Here is a 23218-nt window from a genome sequence, read left to right on the forward strand (position 1 = left end):
AACACATTTATTAGCTATTATTTTGATGAACGACTATACCATAGAATACATTTGTCAGCTATTAACGACTATACAATATATACGATTCCTTAAAAAATAGCTAAATAACCTAGTAGTATAACATGACCGATTGGTTTTATCCCAAAACTCAATATATACGATTATACAATATATACGACTCCTTGAAATTAGCTAAATAACCTAGTAGTATAACATGACCGATTGGTTTTATCCCAAAACTCAATATATTAACCCTTCTAACTTTTGACGATTCAAATAATTGATGGTTACTTCTTTGCTTGAAATATAATTCAAGTTAAAGGGACAAATTAAATTGATAAAATTAAAGTCCCTCTTAAATATTCGATTAAATACATGACCATCAAGATTCATGCATCAATAATGACTATTTTTCAAGTACACGGCAAAAAATTGGACTGATCTTTAATTTTTACCCTTTATCGACTGAAGTTTGCCCCAGAAAGGCATAAGTTCCTTAAAAACTGCAGTCATGACAAGGCAAAACTTGTAAATATTATGATATGAAAATATAAACTGTCTTGCGATTTCTATTTTTTGTGTGACGATGGGATAAAAATTAAAGACCAACACAAACTAAAGGCAGAAGTGCAAATAACCCATCATTTTCAGTACATATTCTGAGAATATGATATTCAAGATAGTTCAGCCCAACTAAGCCAAAGTCTTGCCAAGGAGTTTTCAACTTTAAAACAGAATCACCTAATACAGTAGCAAGTCTATTAAGAACAAATTGTCAAAAAGCCCATACTATAGTGACTGGAATTTTGAACATATGATAGCAAAAACAGACACTGGAATTTTGAGGCTCCAGCAACTTAAAAGCATACTGCTACAGCACCCACTAGCAATGTGACCGTCCCTGCCAAATCTGACTAAGGTCAGAGGCTGATACCGAGCAAATTAGGAGCGGGATCTTTCTCGAGTTGGAGGTGAAAGGCTGCATTACAAAACAAAATAATATGAGCTTATAAAGCAAGAGAGTAATTTGTTGCAACTGTATCATAGAGCATAGATAAGCGAGAGCTAAAAAGAAAAAGAGTGAATAAGCTGCGAACCTCCTGTGTCGTTCTGGAAGAGGACTTTCTGCTGCAGCATATCTAGGACTACCTATTTCTTCAGGTTTAGACCTTGGGCTACGGCTACGGCCACGATAATCATCGAGGCTATATTTCCCTCTCCTCCCCACCCTAGGGGGGCTAGGGCCAGATTCCAGAAGTCCTTCCTCTGGTGGACTGTGCACCTCACCATTTTCAGAACCGGCTCTCAGCCTTCGAGGGTTTGGGCTATGGCCATTTCCATGATCAGGGTTCCTCTCCTTTCTAATGTTTGGACTACGGCCACTGCCATACTCAGAATCCCTTTCCCTATGATTGGGATTCAAACTAGGGCGCCGACCATAATCAGGGCTTGACCTACCTTGACGGATTGGACTTGGGCTACGGGCCCGTCCACGACCATAATCAGGACTCCCCCTCTCTCTTCCATAAGGACTCCGAGATCGGCCTCGGTCATAACCTCTCTTAAGACCCCTATCGTGGTTTCTATCAGGGCTAAACCCATTTCTCCTGTCATCATCATCTTTATTTGCATATTCAACTGTAATGACTTGATCCATCAGTTTACTGCATCAGAAAGAAAAAAACAAACAACAAACAATGGTCAATTATGGAAGTGGAAAACTACGAAAAAGTCGGATCAAAATAACCACATTACAACAAATCATCAAGAAAATACCTCATGTTTGTAGCATCCAAGGCTCTAGTAGCATCCTCCTGAGTTTCATATTGAACAAATGCAAAATTCCTTCTAATCCTTATATTGAGTATTTTTCCATATGGATCAAAGTGCCTCTCTATATCCCTGCTCCTAGTACTATATGGATCAAAATTTATGACAAACAAAGTCTTTGAAGGTTTGACACTAGATGAAGATTTCCTTGAAGTCTCTGGCCTCCTACCATTACGCTCTTCCTGCATCATAGCCATTTGAGAACACAAGTGAATTAGAGGATTTTTTAAGGGGAGAGATGGATTTCTGGACCAAAAAAAGGATTACCTTTGACCATTCAATGCGAAGTCTGCGTCCCTTTCTGCCAAATTCTATACGGTCAAGTCCGCGAATAGCATCCTCTGCATCTCTTTCATCATCCATGTACACAAAAGCAAAACCTGAAACCCACCCCCAAGAAACACCATAGATTAAATAAAAACTTAAAGCAAAATGAGAACAAGACTCCAGTGAAATATTCTTCAGTATTAAAATATAGAAGAAGAGATTCCATCCAACAGAGATGTAAACCATCTTGACTTAACATCTCAATTATAAAACCACTCTGTCAAATCTATAAATTTTTTACGAGTAAAATCAGCAACAGACCTTTGGTGGTGGACTAACAGATTTCAAGTAAAGGTGCATGTCACATGAGGGAACAATGTAAAGAAAGTGCCTTCTCCATTTTATCTGCTGCCTCAGCATCGAGGTCGGCATTGTGAGTTGTGACTAGTCTGTAAAATGAAGGCTGGGGAAAATTCTGGATTGGAAAGCAATAATGACGGAGGAAAACATATGATTGTGATGCCATGATGGATCAGAGAGCTCTTCTTGGAGACAAGAAGAGAACACTTGTCACAGCTTCCATCAGCCATGATAGTATGGACATTGCAATGTTATCCTGCGCCAAAGAATAATTGAGTATGGTGGTTCATACTTAAAAACACTTCTTTGTAAACATATCCTAACACCCATAAAAGCTACACATCTTCTGTCATTGAGTCGAATGATCTGAACAGATCTTCGGCCCAATGCAGTCACAATGTGAAGAATGATCACGGTGTCCCAAAGCAGACCAAATTTCAGTTATTCAAGTCCTTCGATAGTTGAAACTATGGGATAAGTGCCGGTGAGGACTTCTGAAACTCTAGAATCATCAATACTCTGAAGAAAATGAACTGCCAAGTACGTCAAGATTTGCCATCATGAATCAACTGCTTTGCCACCACATCAGCTTTACTGGTTGCAAGTTATCAAAATATCTAGAGCCACAGACATCATAGAACCTAGACGACGCTTACCAGGTAATAAGTTATATCAGAACTATCATTCTCACTATCATTCTCAGATTCGATACAACATGGTGTACTGTATGTCAACGCGTGAGCAATGGGTGGAACAATCACTTTGCATAACTCAGTTCATGCCTCAGTTTTGCAGTTGCATGGAGGTAAAACTCTCAAATAAAAACTGTCCTGACCACTGGAAGTGAAAATTTCCAGCATCCTACTAAACGGTCTATTTAGGCACCTTGCTGGAGGATGATTACATGGCATGATCCAAACTCACCCGCAATATAGGAGAATCATATATTAAATTCACAAAGTAAAAAGAAAAAAAATAAAATAAAATATATATATATATATATATATGTAGAGAGAGAGAGAGAGAGAGAGAAATAAGACCACCGCAGCAGGAAAGCTCTAATTGAAGTTCGTTAGCCATATAACCAATTCATCTCACATAAAAACTTTTTTTGGTATAGGTAACATGTATAATCTTGTAGGAATGAGATTCAGGACAAGAAAGGTCGATGTGGATAGATAGTTCTGGACACGAAGTAAACCCAACCAGAAGACCAATCAGCACCTCCAAATAGATAGCACAATATCAAGTAAGAAATAACACATAAAACCAAGACTTTCGAGGCTTACCAGATTTCATATCCACTCTATCCACTTTCCCATATCTTCTGAAAAGCCTCTCCAACTCTGACTGTCTGGCATTATACTCAACATTCCCACAGAAAATTGGCCTCATCCCACCTGAGTAGAAGATCTCAAGACTCTTTCCACCCTGAGACCAGACAAGAAAATTACTCGTGATCAGGGAAGAGAAACAAATTAATTTAGTCCAACTCCAGCAAACATAATGTACTTCATCAGTACAGGTACAACAAGAGCCACACACACATCATAAGTAAACCACTCCAGAAACATTGTGCCTCCTTTTAAGTACTTGTTTCTTTATACTAGTAATAATATGATTAGTAAAGTAAACATGATAAAATGTTTGACAATTTAGCATAATAATTGCTAGATATGTTCCACTTAAAATGCTAACTTAGTACCAAACGCTAAGACAATCAATAAATAGATATAGCATTCTGTACTTCTAATGTATTACAATTACTTGTTTCAACAGTTAACATAACCAAAGAGTTTAGGAATTGTGGCTTTTCCAAGGACAATTTAGATATATATGGTCATTGTTTCAAGAGAATGGAATGACAGAGGGAGATGATACTTGAACAATTACAATTGAATGATTGAAATGGAGAAACGCTACCAAAGCATTATGAGATAGCAGGATGACCAAAGTGAAGGGTAAGTCCTTCAGAAAAGTTATAAGACCGGTAATGTTATCTGGTAGTGAATGTTGGACCGCTAGAGTCCAACATATCAACAAGATGAATGTTGCAATCATACAAGATTAGATAAGATTAAAAATGGACACATTTGCCATATGATGCAAGTAGCACGCCTGAGGATAAAATGAGAGAAAATCACTTGAGTTGTTTGGTCACATCCTACAAATGCACCGGCGACTAGGTGTCATACTATGGTGAGCAAAGGTATTAAAAGGATATGAGATAGACCTTAAAATCACATAAACAGAAATTACCTTTAGAGACCTACAATTTCTTGAAAACAATTTAGTGTAGCTAAAGATGGGGCACAATGGACTACTAGTTGATTTTGAACCTATTGCTTTTCTTCAAGTATTTTGACCTTATTTAGGATCAACCTTGTGAATCCTTTAAGATGGATTTGATCAATTTGAACATGGTACTAAATAATTTGCATGTTAACATAGACTTGGTGTTTCTCTAATTCTCCCACTTATCTCTATACGACACACAAGTCTCTCCACACACAACATGCTTAAAAGAAATTGTTTTTTCTTCCAACCTAAATATTTCGTCTCCGTTTTTTATACTCATGGTGTCTGGGCTAGTTTTCGCGCACCTCAACTAATTCCGGGATAACCGCCACCTCCCATCAGCCAAAGATACTAGAAATTGTCCACCAATGCTAGAGCATATGGAAAGAAACGACCTAGTATTTTTTATCTCTGCTGGGATTTTGAGCCTAAGACCTCATAGTTCTCAACCCACTTCATTGACCACTAGGACACACACTTGGGTGCTCCACCTAATATATCCTCATGTTATGCTAAAACCTTAAAGTTACACTCCCATCTTCTTGTGTGGATATCAAGCACCAAAATGCTAGCAGACAAAGCTGACAAATCTCTCTTTTTTCAATGACGGTGGTGTCCAAGCTACCTACGCAAACCTCAACTATTCCACCAAGTACCAGTTACCTCACCAACGCATAGAGAGGAAAAGAAATCACCAAGTAGTATCTTTTGCCGAACATGATACCTAGGGTTCTCCTCCCACTTAATTGACCATAAGGCTGCACACTTGCGTAACCATAACTGAATACATCATTCGTCAAACCCATTAACATTTGAGTAGGTTGAAACACCCCATGGTCAACTTTAACAACCCTAATCTACAACCTTCAGTTTCATTTTTACTTATATAATACGTTTAGGCATCAAAACCCTTCACTTTCTAATCTTAACACCAACACAAACAAATCAATTTCCTAACCTAAAAATTACAGATCCTCAACAAAAACCTTAATTTTTTTTTTAAAAATCATTTATAACCAAACTAACCAACAACTAAAAATTTCATTCCTCCACATAGAATATAAACCTTGATGATAAAAAAAATACTCAGATTCAACATTTCCCTATATACTTTACTGATTTCTACAAAATTAAAACAGATCTGAGAAAAAAACAGTATAAATTAGAAGATCTGATTGATAAATTAGAGAGCGATGAAGAATTGTTACCTCTTTCGAAAGTTGAAGAAATCGTGAAGTACAGCGAGAGCTTCGAGGCTGAGTGAAAAATATCTTTTTTTGACGCTATCTTACAGTGTTATAAACAGCAGCGGCGAGTTTTTTTATTGACCAAAATACCCTTCTTGTAATAATTTTATAATCTATAATTTTCGTCTTATTTTATCGAATATATTTAGTTGAAAAATGAAGTTAAAGATTATTTTTTAAAGGGAAAATTATATGAAATAGCAAATTATTAATTCAAATTAAATGTTATAGTCATAGTTTATTTTATTTCTAATTCGCGGCAAACATTCCATGTTTTGTCATTCCAAATATACAAATAGACCGAAATATACAAATGCAGGACCCATTTGTATACCGAAATATACAAATGCATGACCCATTTGTATACCGAAATATATAAATAGATCCAAATACATATTTTTTATGTAATGTATACCGAAATATACATATTAATAGTCATAGCAAACATAAAGTTTGTTATGGAGCGCAATTATACAAATTATAGTTATAGCATACAAATATGATTTTTATGTTTGCTAAATCTAAAATTTACTCTTTTTTAAAAAATAATGTAATTTTAATGTGTCATACGGTTATAAAATTTATTATTAAAGGTAAAATGAAAAGTTAATTATATAATTTTTATTCTATTTTATACGATAATATTATGATGAACACATGAGATTTAAGATAGTACACCATACGATAAAATTTGGCAGCGAAATAATCGGATGGACACATCTTTCTACTTGTATGACTTTGTATTCTAAACCCTTTTACTTACAACAACAACATGCCCAGTGAGATCCCACTAGGTGGGGTCTGGGGAGGGTAAAGTGTACGCAGACCTTGTCACTACCTCGTGGAGGTAGAGAGGCTGTTTCCGGGTCTAAACCCTTTTACTTATGACCTTATATTCTAAACCATTTTGCTTAACTCTTTAGCAATTAAACCGTTAAGCTCAACGAAACTCATACTTGAATTGGCAACGAGTTAAGTAAAAGGATCCAGAATGCAAACTCACTCATAGTCTACTATCATTTTTTAGAAACAAATTTAAAAAAATGTCACATAACCAAATGGAGGAAGTATTGGATTTAATATCATATATAGCCAAATGTTATGATGGGATTGTGGATACCCTCCATTCTTAATTAAAGGGTTTCGCAGGATTGTGGATACCCTCCATTCTTAATTAAAGGGTTTCGCGTTCGAGCCCTGAAGTCCGTATTTATCCCAAATTGAGACTTCATGACATGAACCCAAATTACTCTAACCTCAAAACGAATACCGAAAATCAGATGAAAATGACACACTAGCTTAAGCAAAATGTAATACATTGATTCATTAAAAATTAATGGATCAATTTCTTAAAAGTTAAAACATATCATAATCCCAAAAGTACCATAAAAGAAATACATCAAGCAAAACATTGATTTGTCTCTAGCACCAACAGTTTTGTTGCTATATTGAACTAAATGTGTTTTGTTCATCTTCACAAGGACTTGAAGAACACGCCAACAACAAAAACAGCAACATATCAAGCGCAATCCCACAAGTGGAGTCTGGAAGGGTAAAGATGTATGCAGACTTTTACCCTACCTTTGTGGGAAACTTGAAGTACGCACCAAATCCAAAAAAAAAAAAAAACCACCCTCCCTTAGGTTGCTGAAAAAATGTAACAGAAAATTTATAGTTAGTGTACATGTACATTTGACATCTAATAATTCATAAATTCAATGTTTGAAATGAAATTAACTAAAACTAAAGAATTAATACCTGAGTAGTAGGTCTGGCCAAACTCCCCATCAACCTTGGGTCAGCATAGCCTGCGTGAATCATTTCTAAATAAATTTAACAAAAGAAGGATATGATAGGACATTATGAAGTTGAGATGCGTCAACCAACAAGATTAAGTAAATTTCTACGTTTTTAGTGTACTTTTGCCAAGGTGTTTTCGAAAATAGTTCCCCTAGAAAGTAACAATGTTGGCTAATCAATATGAAAAACACTTTTCTCAATAATAGAGCAGCAATTTGTGTTTGGTCAAACTTTCAAAAGTGAATCCTCCTCAAAAACACTTTAATTTCCCTTAGAAGTTTGGTCAAGCACCTCAAAATTCTATAAAAATAAGCAATTTTTGCCTCCACAAGCTTTGGCCAAACAAGCTAGAAGTTGGTCATTTGCAAAAAGAGATTTAGTATTTAAATACATCCAGTTATATGGTGCAAAGTCTAGGATTAGAAATATTCTCAAGTACAAGGAGAATAGATGCAAAAATGCATAACGACTTTAAATTCTTGTCATCAAACTATAGTTCGGTTGATCTATCACTTTCTTTTATTCTTTTTTTTTCATTATGACGTAGGGTCAACCACTTGGGCTGACCTTAGGCAGGCACCCTTCCAAAGTGCAATGGAGGTCACCAGCCTAGACCATGGGCCTTCATGATCACCCATTGACCCTGTCCAGATAAGTCTATCACTTTCTTTTTAAAACAAATTGATTCTAAGCATTGGTGAGTTTCAATGAACAATGAAATATGATAGTACTTGTTAATTATAAATTGTATGTGCAAATGAGAACCTACAATGAGCAAACCAATACATTGCAGCACTTGTATTCTTTATATGGATGATGAAAAAGAAACTTGCCTTGAATGGTATTTGATTAAATCATTGCAAATAGTCCTCCTTCTCCATATCCTGATTAAAACCACCATCAAAGTTGACATGTGCCTCATCTTCATTGTTTTGCTACATACATGGTGATGATGTGAAAAGTAAATATTATAAAAAGGACCATCCCCCAAATAGTTATGAGGATCAATTATGAGCTTCAACAAGCATATTTAACTCTGAGAAAAATTTAAGTTGCATTAATTTTATGATGTAATATCTAGATCTCTAAATTTAAATTCATTCCCTACTAGCTTTCTTGGTCTTCCTTTGGGTGCAAAACTAAAATCTCCTGAAGTTTGGAATGGTGTCATAGAAAAGGTTGAAAGGAGATTGGCAACTTGGCAATCACAGTCCTTGGTAGCATTCCCACATACTTCATTTCAGTTTTCACTATACCCTATGCCTAGTGCAGTGTTGAAGAAGATAGACAAATGGAGGATTTTCTCATGGCCTATGGGAGGGTAATTGTCAGACTCACAAGTTTTCATTGGTAAAGTAGGTCAAAGTCACTCAGCCAAAATCACAAGGGGGTCTTGGAATAAAAAATTTGAGTCTAGACAACAAGAGCATGCTAATGAAATGGTTATGGAGATATGGTCATGAAGATACAACACTATGGAGGACGGTAATTGATGCCAAGTTTGGAACCCACAGTCATTGGTGTTCTAAAAAAGACACAAGAATTCATGGAGTTGGGCTATGGAAACATTTTATTTTATATGGAGAAAGAAAAAGGTAGTTGGCCTATGAAAACATATTAGTAGCCACCAAGCAGGCTTTTTCAAGAATATCTCCTATAAAGTGGCAATGAATCTCAAACAAAATTCTGCAAGGATAAATGGCTTGGCAGCAATGCTCTTAAAGACTCTTATCCCGGACTACCTCATAGAAACCAATAAAGACCTAGAGTCATATGTCATACAGAGATAGATAATTCTTGGAGCCCTCTATTCAGAAGGAACCTTTAGATACTGGAACTAAATGACCTCCTCACATTATTAGCCACTCTGAAACAGTACACAATTGAAGGACAGCACCGAGACAGAATGGTATGGGGGAACTCCATAAATGGGCAGTTTACAGTCAAAGACAACTACAATATCATGTGCTCTCAAAATGGTATAATTGACAAGTGACCTTGGAAGCATGTCTGGAAGGTCACCTTTGCTTTAAATGAAGCATCTCTAACACAGGACAATCTCAATATAGGAAAAACTGGCTTAGTCAATAGATGCTATATGTGCCTATAGGATTCAGCAAGTGTCAATCATCTGCTTCTACCTAGCCCATTTGCAGCAGTATCTGGAGTTTTTTTTCTGTTTATTTTCAGGCTACAGTGGGTCATTCCACATTCTACCAAGGATGTTTTCACAAGTTGGACTTTTTGAAGAGTTGACAAATCCATCAAGAAGATCTGGAGAAGGATTCCAGCAGTAATTTTTTGGTGCGTCTAGAATGAGAGGAACCACAGGTGCTTTGATGGGATTTCAACTCCAACTCACTCACTGAAATCTAGATTCTAGTTCATTTGTTCAGTTGGTACTATAACTCCACCGTAAATAGTATTGACAATTTTTTGGACTTTGTGAACTCCTTGGTTTTAGTTTAGACTTTATTGTAATGGAGCTAACCCACTTTTGTACCTTTTTGCTCACATGGCATCTTACTGATGGTTTTCAATGACAACTCTTTAGTATTTACTTCATTAAAAAAAAGTTGATCTGTAAATAGTATTCTTAAATCATTCCATATCTACTAAAATTGAGAGAAGATCAAGTTCAAACTTGAAATTCGAAAATACATGATTATCAGACAATAAGGAAGAGTATAGTTTTTACTTTTGATTGCATAATTGCAAAGAATAAAGAAAAATGCTCAAAAAGTATATACCTGATGAGGTTGATCATTCCCTTGATTCATGGAAGAAGCACTAAGATCACCAATGCCTTGTGATCCTTGCGTAGCACTAACGTTGTGAAAGACAGAAAAGTTACGAACTGGATCGAGCACAACATCAACTTCTTTCCCCCCTGAAAACATCATTAACAAATATAGATATAGCTTTAAGCTAAGATTAATGCCTGAAGAAGTGGTTATCATAAGTACTTATTCTTAAGATGTTGCAGACTGCCTGTCCGATAACCTGTAGTGTGAATCAATAAGATGGGGACACTAGACTGCACTCCAAAATTCTCTTGATGAAATTGTCTATGTTCACCAAGCGTTCCAGATGCAATGGTCGATTGATTAGACCTACTGGCTAAGTTTATGTCAGGAACTTGGATACTAGAGCTTGCATCAGTAACTCGGCGCAAGTAAATACGATATTTCTGCAAAGTGAGAACAAAATGCTTGAAATGAATGGAGGAACTGATGATTAGGACAGAACAAATTAAAAGTGCTACCTAAGTTTTAGTAATGATGATTTAGAGTCAGCAATTCTGTCATCAGCAAACAAAGTTGCTAAAGTAGTACTAAGTCAAAGACAAATGCAGCTACCATATCCCTGTTATTCAACCCAATGTCGTCAAAGAGGGACACATTTTGAATAGTAAATTAGAGAGGGGTTCTCCAAGCACTAAAAGGAATAGAATACATAAAAAACCCCAGGACATGATGGATTTAATGCCTTATTCTTCAAAAAGACATGGTCAATAATTGGAGAAGAAATAAAGATGCAGTACTGGAGTTTTTCAGAAGACAGAAACTTTACAAACCTGTGAATTGTACCAGTGTGAAACTCATACCAAAAGTAAAGAAATCCAACCAATGTAAGAGAATTCAGACCCTTATCCTGTTGCACTATCCTAGACAAAATTATATCAAAGATAATCACTACAAGACCAAAGGAAGTCATGTCTCAGATAGCATAATACTAAGTCATGAGCTGATCAAAAGGTATGGAAGAAAAGGGATGTCTCCAAGAAGCATGGTCAAGGTGGATATGCAGAAGACATATGATTCAGTGGAGCAGGAATTTACGGAGCAGGTTCTCACGGCCCTGAACTTTCCAGAGAAGTTCATAGGGTGGATCATGGAATGTCTTAAAATAGTCTCCTATTCAATCACTATCAATTGAGAGTTGAAAAGGGCTTTTCAAGCAAAGAACAGATTGAGATCATGGAATGCCTTACAACAGTATGTAGAACAGTCTTGAAAGGCAGCATTTACTTTAGTTCTATGTTTCTCAGACTCTTCAAAAATGTCGATGGGTGTGTGTAAGATCCTCCAAAAGTAGAGCATTTTTGGAGGATGCGACAACATTTTGGAGAGTCCAAGCAACATAGCTTCATTTGCAAGAAAGGAATTTGAGAGTCATCCAACAGAAGAGATGAGCCCTGAGGTGATCATACGTTGATAATACAATAATCCATCAATAGAATAGCTATGAAGTTAAAGCTAGCAGGAAGAATCCATCAATAATGAGTGTTATGTTGTCATTATATAAAAATCAAAGTAAGATTCTAAAGACGAAAGCTAATTGATGATTAATATTGCATATAGATAGTCAAGAATCAAGAATATCTTAATAATTAAAGTAAAACAAATACAAAAATCTGAGTTATCTTATTCTATAAGAGTATACACTAGTTCAAGCAAAGTAATACAGAAATCAAACATTACTTCAACTATTTTGTATGTGAAAACCATAACAGTAATAGTTAAACATATGTATTTAGAAGTAGACCTGCCAATGACTGGCGACATTTTCTCTAGTTAATCCAGGGACTTTCATGTGTTCATGAATCTTCTTTGGCACAGCTTCTGCATGAAAATTAAGGTAACAAATTATTGGCAGTTTAACATTCCTTTCTGTTAGACACCTCAGAAAAATTCTTTTCAATAATGTGAATACGCTAGCAACAATAATGTGAATACACTAGCAACAACAACTTACTGTCAAACCCAATGTTTCTAATGGCTTCCAGGAATGTGTTGTGAAGTGACTCTGTCCACATAATCTGAGACTTTGTTGGTAGAACAAAATTGACACTGTTATCTTTGCCCTGTTTCCCCAGTTTCATTGCAGATTTCCCAGGGACAGGTTTTTTACCTCTCTTCACCTTCAACGCTGTGCACAGCCCTTGATCTCTTTGATTGTCGACTGATACACCCTTTAGTCCTTTCAAGATTGTACCTTCCTTGTCGTCAGCTGACATCACTGGCATTTAGTACATAAGCTTAAATCATAAACTTGTCTCTAACAACCAATGAATAGAACACTGAACATTTTACGGAGAAAAAAAGAAGAAGAAGAAATCAACTCACATAAAACAGGTATTTCAAATGCTTGGGCTATCACTTGTTGAAGTTCAAAGCCATTCATATCAGACTTGTGCACATCAGTGACAACGAGATCAAAAGAGTCGCCTTTGATCTTAAGTTTAGACAAAGCATCTACTGGATATTTGACAGTCACAACTGGAGAAAAACCAAAATAGTTTATTGATTAGATGTATTATGAAGGGGAAATGACAAACATTCCATATAGACACATTTAAAAATCCAAATACCAATATCCTACACTATGTTGCTTATAAAAGCTCTGACATTAGGATTATTAGCCAAAACAAGGGAACTACTTTTTCCATACATATGCTGATGTAAGATCTATTATTGTGGTTATAGTAAAGATAATTCCATAAATACAGATACACTTAATGTTCTTATCAGATTCATTAAATTATTTTTTCTGCTTCGCATAGTTCTTGTCAATTCTTACTACAAACCGAAAAAGAAAAAAGAAATTTTGATTTGATAATTCTCACAATATCATAAGTTAAATAGAAATTGGTGAAGTGGGGGAGTTTGAGAAGGGTGGGCAAGGGCCAAGGCCTATATTGATGATCTGAGAACATTTCAACCAATCTATTGATAGACTCCTCTACATCTTTCACTAACAATAAAAAGGACTGAGAGCAACTATGTTCAAAAAGTGGTCTGTCGTTGTGATTCCTCTTCATTCTTCATCAAGTCAAACACACATCGGATCCAAAGAAGATCTAACAAAGTAAAGTGGAACCTAAAATTAATTGTTCCATTTCTTATTCCTAAAAAGGAAGTATAAACAATTTTCGTACATTCGATAGGTAATTTGAATTCATACATCATGCTACTTGAAGATCTAAAGCTTACCACTTTCAACTCTAGGATCTATCAAATTAGGGGAAGAAAAAAGCAATCATTGCATTCCAGAATCCACACCAAATAGGAAATGAAAAAAGAAGACGACAAAGACATCACTAAAGATTTGGTATAAGTACCTTGGTAGTTGCATTTCTTGAGTAGCCCAGCAACAACCGGAAGATACGTGGCATCATCATCCACCACCAAAATGCTGATTTTTTCAGCAGTTCTGAAAGACATATGTGTCTCAACTTCCATTGGTAAGCAAGGTTTGAATCTGCGGCAAAGATTTAACCTGTTAATGTAAATGAAGATCTATTAGGTCAAACTGAATAATGGCAATCGCCGCAGGTGTTGTAGATGGTTTTGTTCAGAGCAAGAAAGGGAAAAATTTATAGATAGAGCTGTCAATATGAGCCGATTCAGTCCATTCGGGGTAACCCATACAGGCTTTGATTTTTTTTTTATGACAAGGGAAACCCGCAGCCGCTACCCTTTGGGTGCGCACAGGCTTTGATTTTACGAGTTAGGCCGGGCTGGCTCATTATTTTGGTGGGCCAAAAACAGTCAGCCCAGCCCATCATTATGCGGGTTGCAGCCCACGCCAGGCCAGCCCACTTTTTTAAAAGAATATATTTTATATAACTTAAATTTTGATTTAAAAAATGTTAACATAAATATCGACAAGATAATATTATATGCAGGGCTCCACCTGTACTTCTGAAAGTGCAATAGACATTGCAAACCAAATTTCTAAGCTAAAGTCAACAAACCCCCCTTCAGAGAAAGAAATGTTGACAAATAAGACATTATAAGGTAACTACAGTGTTGCATCTTTCGATAGCTATAATGAATTAGATAACATCACAACAGTTTATTGAATTTGCATTTCGTCAACCCACCTCAGCAATGCAACTTTATTGAGATGACCAACAAATCTATATTCAAACGTTGATACTCAATCTGATATATGTCAACCAACCATTATAGAAAGTTGATCTCGTTTGGATCTTATGCAATACTGAAACTAGAACAAGAATGTTCCAATAATAATATTGGCCAAACTAACATAACATTGAAAAAACATAAGTATATCATAAATGTATCAATAAATAAAAAAGGAGACAAAAAGGAAAAGGATCATCAGCAGGGGAAGGGAGATTTACTAGCTAGTGGCGACCACAAGAGAGGAGTGGTGAGCGGCAATGTTGATGGGGACAGGGGTTCTTAGATCTAAATGGAGAAACTCGAGCAAAGGATGTGGTGCAGTGGATGGGGTTGCTCCTCTCTTAATCAAAGGTCTTGGGTTCGAGCCCTAGGTATGGAAAAATCCTTGGTAGGGAGAGCTTCCCCCCGAATGGGGCCCTACACAGCGCAAATCCGGAATAGGTGAGCTCCAATGTGGGTACCGGACACCGGATAGGAAACCAAAAAAAAAGAAACTCTACCAAAACTCACTCACAAGTACAAATATTTTCCTTTATTAAAAGTCGAGCTCCCAACGACCGACCTGCCAAAACGTAATGAACTATGAAATAGTCTTCTGACAGTCAGGTCTTCAACTAAAATTAATTCGACTGATGGAAGCCCTAAAAATCTTTTATTTGTCAAGAATTTTGGCAGACTTATTCCTACCAACAGAGAAGGAAATGTCCTCTAAAACATCTTCCTACAAAATGGTGCAAACAATCTTTGATGGATTGCAATGCCCTTTCAATCGAAAAACAAATCACATTAGAAATCAAGAAAATTAACTTTTAGACGACTTTTAGTTGATGTATATGTTGATGCCTTGACAGCTTCTTGGTCCATCGAAGGCCATCAAAAATCGACCAATTTCTTGAAGTGTGAAATTTCAAGGCATAAACTGTCATATGAATAGCATTTTTTGTGCTGAGATGATACAACTCGACCTAAGGTAGATGTGAAGGACTGTCAGACTGTTGTTAAGGGTCACACGGGATAACCTTTGACCACAAAATCCAGTCAATCACACTCTAACAGAGCTCAACATCTAATCAGTCACATTTATTCTTTGAAAGAACCTAACTGGAGCAGGAAATCCTACAATGCAGATCTCTCTAGTAACCAAATCACCATGTATGGGTTATCTTGCATTCAAATTTACAGCTAAAGATTACTTTGATAACTTGGTGTACAATTGTAGATTCATTCTAATAGTGAAGTTCTAATGGATGAAACCTTAATTTTGGTGCAATTAGAAAAATGTTGTTACACATCCCACTTAGAGGTTATTTGGTACAAGGGACAAGGGAAAATAATCCCGAGATAAAATGCACGATTATTTTATCCTGCATTTGGTTAGGGGTATTAGTTAGTCCCTGGATTATCCCACCATTTGTACTACAATGATGGGCTAAGTTATCCCATATATATATATAGTGGGATAACTAATTCCCCATCCCCTATACCATACAACCCCTTATGGTTAGTGTTGTTCATCCGTTCTAAAATGTAGACAGTGAAAACAAGATCATCAATTAACTCTTATTGCATCACATATGAGACCAGAAGGTCTATCCATTTTATATATAGAAGTCACGAGGATCATCGTTCATATATTACTTCCACGTCATCAAATATAGAGTTCTCCTAGGAAATAGTGCTAGAGCAGTTTGAGCCCCCCCTCTTGACATTATAGAATTTTGATAGTGTAATCTATAGACGTGTGTAACCACACAAGAACAAGGTTAGTACTTAGTACATACCGAAGTTTATAATGCAACCAACAGAACCAAAGAACCCAGTCCCCATCAGAGAAAACATGTTGTAATAAGGTTGCTTGAGATCATCATCATCAAACGTGTGCCCTATGTCTGCCATGAACTCTGCAGCAATTGAAGCAACAGACTGGACAGAGTTAATATGTTTAGGAGCATCATCTATTTTGGGAAGATAGAAGTGAGAAGGTGGGACAACATGAAGCAATCCAACACCACAAAAGCAACTGGGCCATAAAAGGAAAAAAAATCCAATGAATGACTGACTACATGGTCAGCAGTGGAAAAATAATCATCTCTTTAGATCAAAAAAACTGGTGGGGATTATACCGCAAGCAAGATGCTTATAATAGATTCTAACGAAGAAGCAGTCTATCGGATGTCATTGTTTCCGCAAGATAAGATTTACAGTTTTCATATATGAAATAATCTCCGTGTCCCAGCTTACAACATCCTCTACACAAAAAATGAACTAACTCAACAAGTTTGATGAATTCGCTTCGACCTTCAAGTAGAGAGATCATATTAACATGCTTGATTGACAGTGTAAGAAGTGTTGCTGCACAATACATTGAATTGAGAAAGGGGCAAGTATTATGGAGCTGAAATTATCAAAAACTTGATTGTGGTAAAAAGAATATAAGCATCAACCCTAAATCTCATTACAAAATCTCTAATATCTCATCTTAGATCACCTTCAAAGAGAATCAATTCTACAAATTAAATAGCTAAAACAAAACCTAACAACTTCATAAATAGAATATAACCATCAATGATCAAACCAAACAGGAGACAATGTCGAATAAAATCTCAATTAAACCAATAGTAACACTAACACCTTCTTGTTAACTATCGTCTGTACTGTTCTGATGAATACAATATTGATATTACAAGAAAAAGCACTACATGAAGTAAAACCTTTTTAATTTTGTGGCACCGTTCGAATTTCGAGAGTCAGGACCAAACTCGGAAAGCAATGGAACATAATGAAACTCTGCTTCTGCAAAGCAGCTAGAATCATATCAAATGAGTAATACATAGCTAGATGATCGATAACAAACCAAAATTACACCATTAGTGAAGCCATATTGATGAAAAATCATATTTGCTGCTCGGAGATGGGTTGATAAATCCAGTCGTACGGTGGCGGTGGGGGGCTGATTATCCGTCTCCGGCCAAAAATTGTGCACTATACCAAAGCAACGGAAAAATGCCAAAAATGCCCTTATCTTTGTGTTAAACTATCCTTCAAATTTCTCGAAAATTAATAATTTAGCTTGTTTGGTTGAGGAATAAGTAATATCGAGATTAGTTATTTCGAAATTGTTATTTTACTTTTGATAGTTATCCTACGATTTTACTTCAATTAAATATGGGATGAACCCATCTTAAAATGAATCTTGAGATTATTTATGTCTTATCTCACGTATCAAACGAGCTCGTTTGGTATGAGGAATGAGGATGATAGTTTTAGAATAAAATGTAAGATTATTTATCTTTATTTAGTTAAGGATGTTAATTATTAGTTCTGAGATTATTTACCCCATCATTTATTCTATAATGATGGGATCAATTATTATATTTTATATGTGCACAATTAATCTCATAAAATATCTCTATTTATGGAATAACTTTATTTATCTCATTCTGATACTAAACCATCCTTAAGTCTACCAAATTCACAAGTTAAATTTGATGCAAACTATGGATCATATTTAAATATTTAAAAATATTTAGTNATTTTTACAATAATTAATTTATAATTTATGCTTATGTTATTAAAGCTAAATGATAAGATGTAATAATATTCATTTTCCTTTACATTATTAATGTTTGTTACTACGTAACCTTTTATGTAAGATAATATAGTGTTTTAGTTTTAATGCCGGATAGATTTTAAGTATTATTTTATACATTCCGTGATATTAAATTCCCGCGCAAAGCGCGAGTAATTTTACTAGTTATTATTATATATACAAAGTATGAATAAATATTACAGTATTAAATTCCACAAATCACACAATTGTATACCATTCAAATCACAATAGTACTTTGGACTAATTAGGCTGAGTATTTAATAGCAACCCTTTCCTAATTACGTGTGGACACAAAAGTTTATATGTCAAATTTATTTTTATTTATATATATATATAAAAATAAAATTGAGTTGGTATTATTGTGCATTTTAATATTAGAAATTAAACTATTAAATGCTCGATAATTAGTAGGCATAAAGTGTAGAAAGTTGTGGCATGATCAATTGTAACTCATATAACAATAATAACATGTTCTCCTAGTTATCTCCTATTAATTGCTCCACTAATCCTCAAAAATTATACATGGTTGAATAGTGAAAAGAGATTAGAAGTGGATGAGAAGTACTATATTTTATTTACTTTTTGAGGTTAGTGTAGCGAAAGAGATAGTTGAAACAAGGAAAATAAATCTAAGTCTCCAACTTGTTTGCTATATAAAAAGAGAAACTATAAGTCGAAGGAAAGAGTTCTTTTGGTGGAGCTTTAACTAATCTGAAATTGTGAGTTATATGATGTTGTCATACTATTGTATTTTGGAAGGGGAAAATCAAGAGTTATACTCATGATTGAAGTAGATTATACCATAGTCGACTTGAATCTCCATTAATAATTATGTAACGATATTTTTATTAATAAAATTATGCAATCAAATTAGTGAAGAAGATAAACAATTATAAAAATAGTATTTTTCTTCTTCTAATAAAATTAATAAAAACAATCAAAAATATTGTAATGAAACTGAATATCGAGACAACATATAATGCAATAGCAAAAAGTAATACTTTGGGAGCACTTTACCTACCAACATGAGATTTCCTACACAAATTCAAATTTAGCTAGGCTCTAACGTGGATACTGGACTCCGGATAAAAAGAAAAAAAAATGGAAGATAATACTTTGGTGGCCATAAGTTGAATCGCCACTAAATGTCGTCGCAATAGATATGCTTTATTATAATGCGTAAATCGCATTGGACAAATGTGATTTACTGCATGTGACTAGTTAATTGGATCAGAGATATAACATTCTTTACCCTTTCTTTTTAGTTGTAAATATTAAATATATGATAGATATATATTGTTTTTTATATAAAAAAAAATCTTTTAATTCCTTTATAAAAAATCTTGTTATTTTCTTTATCTTATATTTAAATCAAGTTACTACAAGGATTTTCTAAAAAAAAATTGCCTTCTATTTAATTTTTTAAAACTTCATTCATTGTTTTTCTCTCTCTCTTTTTCTTTATTATTATTGATTTTATTTATTCATTTTATTTTCTTTGTCTTTCCTTTTGATTTGGTTTTAAATTTAATTCCAAATATCTTCTACTTAAAATAATTTAATCTCAAATGGATGTAAAAATAAGTGAAGAAAATCATATAAAATATTTTTAAAAAACGTTAAAAATAAAATGACATATGTTTTTTTTAAAAAGATTTTGTTATTATAAAATATACATAATTTCTTCAAAATAATTTAAAATGAAAAGACAAAAAAATATTTAAAAAATAAAGTGGAGAGGGAAATGAATATTTTACAAATAAATAAATGAAAATAATTAAATATATATATAAGTTTTATTGTAACTAATGTAGCCACAATGACATGTTCTTCTCGTTATCTTTTATTAATTACCCCAACTATTCCTCAAATGATTATCTACGTTCGTGTGCGGAATAAATTATACACCTACATAAGGATGTATTCTTCCTTGTATTGAATAGTGAAAAGAGATTAGAAGTGGACGAAAAGTGTTATATTGTATTTATATTTTGAGGTTAGTGTAGAGATAATTAAGACAATAAAACATTTTAAGTCTTCAGCTTATTCACTATACAAAAGAGAGTAATTATATTTTGAAGGAAAATATTCTTTTGGTAGAGCTTTAGACTCTTCAACTAATCAAAAATTGTTTGAGTTATACGAGAAGATGACAAGTCAATAGTTATACTGATGATTCGTTATAGAGTATATTATTGTCACACCCCGAACCTACACCCTGGGTTGGATTGGCACTCGAGAACCATTGTTGGCCCCAAGCGAACCATTGGCCTGGCTTACTACTCAACGGAAGACTTTACTCAACAAGATAAATTCATGAAATAACTAGAAGGTTGTAAAGAAACATTCAACTGGCCATTAAGGCAACTCAAGTCTTACAATCAAAACAATTAAAATGCATAAGACTAATGAACTACTAATGTCTATCTATCTATGAAGCCTCTAATACTATGAGGGATGTCGGGACAAGACCCTCGATCATCCTAACAACTGAAATAACAAAGCAATAAAAAAATATCCTCTGAAAAGCAAGGAGGCTCACCAAAAGACTCTAAAATGCTCAACTGGATCAACGAAGCGCTGAATGTTGATCTTGATTACTTGTATCTGCATCATAAAACGATGCAGGCCAAATGGCATCAGTACATTGAATGTACGAGCATGTGAGGAGAAATCTAAACAACACATGCGCTTGAACTGGAATCTGAAAGAAACTCTTACCTCAGCTTTACTCAACTCATGGACACTCAACTCAATGCAGAAATAAACAACAATAAAGATGCAGTTCTTATAAAACATTTAAAACAGTAAATAACATCTCAAAGTATTGGAAAATACAATAATATCTCAATTGTATATAAGAATACAAAAATAAACTCTATTTGGGAGATTCTCTAACCGATAACCATCACTATGAGTTATGTGATGATACAATGTCTTGCCCACGTTGCCAGAATTGTCCTATAACTTGCCGGGATATAGAACGCCTCAACTAAGTGGATTCACTAAGCTATGCTTAAAAACATTAAGGAATCATCTAAAAAGTATGATCATTTCTACCCACGTTGGCTACATGATTTATGGAGACTTGAGTTATTATGAACTCGTTCCTATATCGGTGCTCAATACTACTCCCACTCTTTCTCTGTGGTTTGAGATTATTACTTAAAAACTAGCTCAAAACTCTCTTGGAAATCGGTGGTTCCTCTCTTGTTTAGATGTGAAAACATTTACTCTTTGGGAATACTTAGTTCCAATATAATCTTTTAAGAAAATGCACTTCACTCTTACTCTTACTCTTACTCAACTAAACGCTCAAGTCTTAAAACAAGTTTAAAACATTTGTAAAAGACTTTTGAAAAGACTCTAAGAACTCTCTAGACTTGGCTCTTAACTTTCCTTGAATTTGAATTTATGGATTCAAGGTTATGATTCATGTTTATGGATGATTTCTAGATGTTTAGAAGTCATTTAGAGTAGTTAGAATCGATAGAAAGTATTAGTACATTTTATAGGGACTCAGACGGGCTAAACGACAGAAAATGGATGGGGGCAGGCGACCCCGGCACACTGCTGGCACGAGGCGCCAGCCCCTAAAGTTCAGAGACTACTTTGTGGCGCACTGCTAGCGGACCGCCCCAATCCCTTTGGCGCATCTGGGGAACGCCACGCCAGACCTTCCCTAAGCAACCTCGACGGATTTTTCAATTCGTTTTCTAATCTTAATTCAATTAAATTCGATTCTTTTTCTCAATTTCTCTTTAGATTCGGTTACCTAATACATGTACCCAAGAATCTAACTCAAAATAACTTTTGAAATCAATAAGACTATCTCAAGAAACTCATCAATCCCATCCAAATTCAAGAATGAAGGCAATTTCAAGAACACAACTTAAGAACATCAAATCTTCAACTTTTTAGGAAGGAAATACGCTGAAATTAATATGATTGGCGTGTGGGTGAACGAACCCAACGCTATGTGAGCTCACATACCTCTTAGGGATCAACCCGTGGCGAAATCCGCAACGAAACCTTCAAGAACTTGACGAAATCTTGACTTTTTCTCCTCCTTTCTCCTCTTGAGTTCTTTCTCTAAAAACCCTAGCGTGAAATTTGAGTGCGTAAACTGAACCAATTCAATTTAGACCCCTGATTAATTACTAAAAACGAAATAACTTAATTGGATAAGAAAAAGACCAAAATACCCCTCTTAAATTCTAGCTCGAAAATTAGCAAACTCAATGGCGTTTGAAAGATGATTCCAAGACCTTTCATGTTATATCTTATAGCCTACCTTACTTGTAACGACTCGGAAAATGATAGAGTGAAACTAGAGCCTCACATGTGAGTTTGGAGTCGAGAACTTAATGAAATGATTATATTTGAATTTGACCCAAAAAGTTCTTAAAAATGTGCTTCGGAAGTTACCGGAAACTTGTTTAGCGGTATATTCAAAGATCCATTTCGTTTTTCGAAAATCCGACTTCATATTCTTGTTTAGGGGGTCAAATTGAGTGGGAAATGGGTCTAACCCAAATTTTAGAGCAACCGTATCAAAATCCGAAATTTCCAAGTGAAGCCTTTTTCGAGGGTCTACTTTGGAGGGTCATATCTCCTAGCACACAAATAATTGGGTGACCCATAATATATCCATGGAAAGCCCTTTGAGTTAGCTACCTAACGCACTTCGTTTCACCTCATTCGGAGTTCGGACGAAGAAGTTATGCCCATTTTCGTAAAGTCTATCCGGCAGAGAAAGGCAATTTCCAGTAGCCGATTTTACTGTTCACCCGCCCCTTTTTTTTTCTAAGTGTTGGACGAATTTTTTTCCAAAGGGCATATAGTATTTCCTATATATCATTAGTTCATTC

At 35.0% G+C, this 23218-nt stretch overlaps 2 protein-coding genes and 1 pseudogene across 8 annotated transcripts; all 3 read right to left on the reverse strand.

The window, feature by feature from the left end:
• Window positions 1-621: 621 nt before the first annotated feature.
• LOC125845160 (serine/arginine-rich splicing factor RS31-like) lies at window positions 622-6068 on the reverse strand. Of its 2 annotated transcripts, XM_049524600.1 has the most exons (7): window positions 5964-5997; window positions 3747-3888; window positions 2419-2713; window positions 2098-2210; window positions 1777-2012; window positions 1098-1664; window positions 622-979 (listed from the first exon to the last, which is right to left on the reverse strand). In XM_049524600.1, exons 4-7 carry the CDS (start codon window positions 2191-2193, stop codon window positions 943-945), a joined length of 936 nt encoding a protein of 311 aa, XP_049380557.1. In that variant the 5' UTR covers window positions 2194-2210; window positions 2419-2713; window positions 3747-3888; window positions 5964-5997; the 3' UTR covers window positions 622-942. The 2 variants fall into 2 exon arrangements, with proteins under 2 accessions (XP_049380557.1, XP_049380556.1); XM_049524599.1 differs by lacking the exon at window positions 2419-2713 and having other exon boundaries at window positions 5964-6068.
• Window positions 6069-7306: 1238 nt separating this feature from the next.
• LOC125845161 (two-component response regulator ARR1-like) lies at window positions 7307-17746 on the reverse strand. 6 transcript variants are annotated; one of them, XM_049524602.1, is made up of 11 exons: window positions 17449-17746; window positions 16519-16638; window positions 13927-14084; window positions 12932-13084; window positions 12561-12824; window positions 12351-12427; window positions 10806-10992; window positions 10553-10692; window positions 8636-8737; window positions 7761-7810; window positions 7307-7649 (listed from the first exon to the last, which is right to left on the reverse strand). In XM_049524602.1, the coding sequence occupies exons 3-9, from the start codon at window positions 14045-14047 to the stop codon at window positions 8657-8659; spliced, it is 1023 nt and encodes a 340-aa protein (XP_049380559.1). In that variant the 5' UTR covers window positions 14048-14084; window positions 16519-16638; window positions 17449-17746; the 3' UTR covers window positions 7307-7649; window positions 7761-7810; window positions 8636-8656. The 6 variants fall into 6 exon arrangements, with proteins under 6 accessions (XP_049380559.1, XP_049380561.1, XP_049380560.1 ...); XM_049524604.1 differs by having other exon boundaries at window positions 8636-8686; window positions 10553-10628; window positions 10769-10992; XM_049524603.1 differs by having other exon boundaries at window positions 10553-10628; window positions 10769-10992.
• On the reverse strand, window positions 8336-8461 carry LOC125846145 (U1 spliceosomal RNA; annotated as a pseudogene).
• Window positions 17747-23218: the final 5472 nt, after the last annotated feature.

The sequence above is a fragment of the Solanum stenotomum genome, chromosome 11 (assembly GCF_019186545.1).
Source record: "Solanum stenotomum isolate F172 chromosome 11, ASM1918654v1, whole genome shotgun sequence".
Lineage (NCBI taxonomy): Eukaryota > Viridiplantae > Streptophyta > Magnoliopsida > Solanales > Solanaceae > Solanum > Solanum stenotomum.

Excerpts from the sequence above, each read along its gene's own strand:
- LOC125845160 (XM_049524599.1), bottom strand. The coding sequence starts at position 3,852 with ATGAGGCCAATTTTCTGTGGGAATGTTGAGTATAATGCCAGACAGTCA. Across the intron at positions 2,211-3,746 it reads TAGAGTGGATATGAAATCTG|GTTTTGCTTTTGTGTACATG; the intron begins GTAAGCCTCGAA and ends GGTGGGTTTCAG. Across the intron at positions 2,013-2,097 it reads TTCGCATTGAATGGTCAAAG|GAAGAGCGTAATGGTAGGAG; the intron begins GTAATCCTTTTT and ends GCTATGATGCAG.
- LOC125845161 (XM_049524601.1), bottom strand. The coding sequence starts at position 14,047 with ATGGAAGTTGAGACACATATGTCTTTCAGAACTGCTGAAAAAATCAGC. Across the intron at positions 13,085-13,926 it reads CAAGAAATGCAACTACCAAG|TTGTGACTGTCAAATATCCA; the intron begins GTACTTATACCA and ends GTTTTTCTCCAG. Across the intron at positions 12,825-12,931 it reads ATTTGAAATACCTGTTTTAT|TGATGTCAGCTGACGACAAG; the intron begins GTGAGTTGATTT and ends ACTAAATGCCAG.